Source organism: Penaeus chinensis, chromosome 2 (genome assembly GCF_019202785.1).
Source record: "Penaeus chinensis breed Huanghai No. 1 chromosome 2, ASM1920278v2, whole genome shotgun sequence".
Taxonomy (NCBI): domain Eukaryota; kingdom Metazoa; phylum Arthropoda; class Malacostraca; order Decapoda; family Penaeidae; genus Penaeus; species Penaeus chinensis.
Genome location: NC_061820.1, coordinates 13068553 through 13074281, shown reverse-complemented (window position 1 = coordinate 13074281; position 5729 = coordinate 13068553). Strand labels below are relative to the sequence as shown.

Below are 5729 nucleotides of genomic sequence, written 5' to 3'. Positions count from 1 at the left end.
TACACACATACACACACACGCACACGCACACACGCACACACACATACACACACGCACATAAACACAGGCACACACATACATACACACAAATTACGCACGCACGCACACACACACACACACACACACACACACACACACAACACACACACACACACACACACACGCACGCACACACACGCACGCACGCACACACACACAGGCACAAACACACACACACACGCACACGCACACGCACACGCACACACACACACATACACACACACACTCGCACACACGCACATACACACAGGCACACATATAAACACATACATACACACATATTACGGTATATTAATAGTAAATAAGTAGACAAGTAAACAATGAAAAAATATATGTACATTGATAGTAATAGAAATAATAACGATGCTGACAATAGTAAAAACGATGATAATGGTAATATAATAACAGTAGTAGTAATAATAATAATGTTATTATCATTATAATAATAATGACAGTAATGATAATGATAATCATAATAATTGTCATAATAGTTGTCATAATAATAATCGTAATGGCAATGATAATGATAATGGTATTAATAATGATGATGGTGATGATTGTAATCATTATAATTATAAATATTATTATTATTATTATTATTATTATGCATAACAGTGTAAATAATGATAATTATCATTGATAACAATAAAAGTAGTAACAGTATTAGCTTTAATAGTAGAGTAGTGGTAACAGTTGCAGTATAGTAGTAGCAGTGACATTAAAGGTTGCAGTAACTTGATGCAACTGAAACATATTGATGTTGAATTTTTCGCCAGGCACAAGGCAGCCAGGCGGAGCTGAGCGCTGCCATCGAGTCCCTCTGCATGAAGCTGAGGACAAGGAAAATCAAATTCAAGATCAACAGGAGGACCGTCTGGTTAGAGAAGATGAAGGTGGACAATGGAAAGTGGTTTAAGTGTAAAGTGAGGCGGTTCATCGAAGTGATCGCCTAGAGGAAGTTTGACAATGACAAGAAGAACAATTGTGAAAAATACTAATACTAATATTTTATTTTCAGCACGTGGTTCCTTTTTGTTTTTTTTATGGTATAAGTGATTTGATATCAAAATCTACAAATCGTATTATAAACTTATCTTCTATCATTTAAAAACTGATTTATCTATTAGAAGTTGCTGAAATAATCTGTGTTAATGCAATAAACAAAGCCATCAAGATTTTGTCTTATTATTTCCTTGGTAAAAGAATGTTCGTCGTGTATGGAATGAGAAATAGTCTTTGGCTCTGAGCCTTCCCTTCGAGTATTTCACATTCGTTTCTTTTTAAGTAAGTGTTTACCTACCGTGACACGCTAGAGTCACAGCGGTGGATTTATGGGCACATGGCTAGGAAGGTGAAGGGAGCATTGAACAGACAAGTGGATAGGTGGAGGTCAAGAAGGAGACAGATATTTAGCTGGAGAGATTACTCGTGAAGTGGAGAGGAACAGCCGACCATAAAGGTAATTAATGCAGAGGATATGCATTCCTGGCGACACGTAAACACAGCCGACATTGATAATTAGTAGTTATATGCAGTACATTAAAATTACACAGTACTACTGCTGAAGTTTCTCTTCATTAGCCTGCTCTAACAAGTACATAATATGCTATGAAAGTAATTTGCTTTCCTTCGTATCAATCTTTCTGTCTGTTTATCTATCTATATATAGTACACACACATGAAAAAATAAGAATATTATATATTTTGAATTTTAACTGTTAAAATTCTAGATGTTTAAAATCTACGCACACATTTTTTTGTATATATACTATTATGTGTATATGTACATAAACACAAACACACATACATATATATATATATAAACACGTATATATATAAATATATATATATATATACACACATATATATGCATATATATATATATATAAAAAGTATATATATATAATATATGAACATATATACACATATACATATAAATATATACACACAGATATATATACATATACATATATGTTACATATATATAAATGTATAATTTTGAATATTAATGAACCTTGCTGATAATATTTAGTATTATTTTGATACTTTTCCGCCCCAAAGAGCACTCTGCACTTCGCATAATTCGCTTATGAGTGAACGAGTCTGTAAATATTTCTTTTCGGCAAACTTTTTTTTTTTTTTTTGACAGAAATTCAACGAATTCCATGCAATGTGTCCCTCTACAGTAATATATAGGAACTTTGTGTACTATTGCTTTTTATATTTAAATAGACTTTATTCGCAACTTAACATAAAATTAAAATTCTGTTATACAAGAAAAAACATGAAAATTATATTACGGAAGAAAATAACAAGAGCAAATAATAAATATCATTAATCAAGCTAGAGCAAAATAAAGTCTTTAAAGAATGAAAAAAAAAAGAATAGAAGAAAAAAGAAAAAAAGAAATGAAGAAGGGAAATGAAAAAAAAAAAAAAAAAAGTGAGAGAGAGACAACGGCACTTTCGAAGTACTCCTTGACGGCGTGGTACAGCGTCCCCATGTCGAAGAAGAGCATTCGCTCCACCCGTGCTCTCTCCTCCGGGTCGGTTGGATACAAGTACTGTGTTTCCTCCGTGACGTATTTGTTCATCACGTACATCATGATGGCCCGGTGTCGGTATAATTGATTTAACTGCAAAGGGCAAGAATTATAAAAGAAGCATAATGACCATAAATTTACAGATAACAGTTGAAGGAAAATACCGGATGGTGACAATGAAAACGCGATCAAGTTTATAATGAAATTGCGGGGAGAAGAATAACATAAATATTAGCTAATAAATAGATAACAATAAATAACTGGATGATGATAATTAACAAACGGCCATGATTATAATATGGTGGGAGAAAGAATGCTAATAACGAGTAGAATAATGCAGATAATAGTGATATGGACGAAATGAAAACGATTTCAGTTAACTTCACGGTCCAAGGAAAGTGGATTTTATTGTTAGCAGTTATTTGAGTTGTGTGATATGTACGTATCCCCTGTTAACCGTTGAGCTTCCAAACCCAGGACACAGATATATGTGAATGTATACGTATGTTAAGGGTTTCTTCTGTTTAGTGATGGTTTCACTAAATATAAGCTGTGCATTGTTGAATGTATGTGTTGTGCGTGTGTGTGAGGTGTAAGTGTCCCTTTGGTTCGCCTCCACCCGTTCGGATGGCAGCTTCGACCCCACCAAAGCCTCATGTCAACCATCGTCAGTGGTTGTCATTTTATGGTTTGCCACTCCACTCCGAGCTCCACACCTGAACACATTGTAAGTTCATTTATTTTTCTTGTATTTCGTATATATTTAACAATGAGTGGATTGATATGATCCAGATACAATGAAGTGAAGTGAAGTGAATTGAAATGAAGTGAAATAAAGTGCTGTGAAGTGACGTGGAAAAAATTAAGTGAGAAATGGAACTATTTTTAACTTGAACTATTTATTGCAGCCTCTATTTGAGCCGAGTATAACTGATAGCTGCGGCCCGCTCCACCAGTGGCTACCTCGCTTTATCTGGGCTATCCTACCTCAGTTTTGGACTGGACACTTCACTTCTTCGTCCACCAACACTTCAGTGACGGTACTCATGACGAATGCCTACCATTACGTTTACGTTTTCAAGTTTATTTGTGTGTGATATGTACATTCTGATGAATATCATTATGAAAATGCAGTATTGTTTTAATATGCCCGATATAATCTATTTCCCAGAGGATACTAAAATAAGAAAAACAAACAAAGGTTAATGCAAATAATACCCAAAGCAAAACACCACGGACAACATATTGTAAGGAAAATGTATTTTATCTAATGATAGTAAAGTTGGCTTAGGGCTAATATGATTAGTTAGTCTCAATATTTTAGCTAAAGTTATAGACTCGCTCGTCAGAGAGCTTCTCCACAAACTCTCTCACGATATATACACAAGGTCCGAGGCTCTGTAATTGTCATCACAAACAGTCTTTTCCATTAATATACTTCGTTTAAGGACCTAAAATACTTTGGTGAAACCCTTTGGATATTTCAAGAGATAGTTCAGATCCCCTCAATGTATACACATATATGTGTGTGCATATATAAATATATATATATATAAATATATGTATATCTGTATTTATATGCATATATTTATATTTACGCACACACACACATATATACACACATATATGTATGCATGTATGTAAATAAACATATATATATATATGTATATATACATATATATCTGTATATATGTGTGTGTGCAAGTATGTGTGTAACACACACACACACTCACACACATTTATATATATACATATACATAAACATACATATGTATGCATGTATGTATACACACATATGTATATATAAACATATATATACATATATAAACACACACACACATATATGTATATGTATGTGTGTGTGTGTACATATATACAAACACATGCATAAGTGTATAATTGTAAATGTCAATGAACTTAAATGTTGATATTCAGCATTTTTATTTTCATACTTTTCCGCGTCAAAGTGCACTTTCCACAGTTCGCTTATGAGTGAACGAGTCAGTAAATATTTATTTTCGGCAAACTTTTTTTTTCAGACATTCAACGAATTCCATGCAATGTAATATTGAATTGGGAATTTGTGTTCTAACAGACTTTATTCACAACTCAACATGAAATTAAACTGATTTAACCCACCATGAAAATTCTATTATACACGAAAAACAAGAGTATAAAATAAATAGATATAATTAATTACACTAAAGCAAAAATAATTAAATGCACAAATGAATAAAAAGAAAAGATGAAAGAGGAAAACAGGAAGAAAGAAACGAAAAATAAAAAGTGAGAGAGAGAAAACGGCACTTTCGAAGTACTCCTTGATGGCGGGTACAGCGTCCCCATGTCGAAGAAGAGCATTCGCTCCACCCGTGCTCTCTCCTCCGGGTCGGTTGGATACAAGTACTGTGTTTCCTCCGTGACGTATTTGTTCATCACGTACATCATGATCTGGATATTTCAAGAGATAGTTCAGATCCCCATAATACACACAAACACACACACACACACACACTTGTGTGTGTGTGTGTGTGTGTGCATATATATATATATACACACACATGTATATCTGTATATATATACATATATTTATATTTACGCACACACACAATATATATATGTATATTTATGTATGTATGTATATATAAATATGTATATATACATACATATATGTATATACATACATATATATGTATATGTATGAGAGGGCGCGTAGACACTTAAAGGTACACATGGTCTCGAATCTTATTTGACCGGATGTTTTTGTGTCGTAAAGGTACTAATGCAGGTACCACACTATAGCACTAGTTCCCCGGCCGATAATTGGTTATGAAATGCGGTAGAGTAATAGGAAGTATTTGGCCGAGCACATACAAGCACGTAAAATCACACACCTAACATGGTCACGCTCCATACCCTTAAACAACAGATAAAGTCGGCCACAGGAATTGAAGGGAACAGTCGTACAAATACGCACTGGATGATGCAGATTAGAAGTATTTATTAACACAAATTACATTTTTGTTTCGAATGATAGGTATGCAGATACAAAGAGGCAATATCTCTTACAATATCATCCCAAGAAATGAAAAATCTTGCATACTCCGAATTACCAAATCTCTTTTGAGAAAAAAATAAAAATAAAGTG

The 5729-nt window shown here is 33.6% G+C and overlaps 1 protein-coding gene across 1 annotated transcript in view; it reads left to right on the top strand.

Moving 5' to 3' along the window:
* Window positions 1–1212, top strand: part of LOC125034198 (fibrocystin-L-like) — a gene marked incomplete in the record, with an annotated part of 1068345 nt that extends 1067133 nt beyond the window's left edge. The window contains 1 exon segment of the mRNA XM_047625897.1: window positions 985–1212. Coding sequence (XP_047481853.1) covers window positions 985–992 — 8 coding nt within the window.
* Between the last annotated feature and the right edge of the window lie 4517 nt (window positions 1213–5729).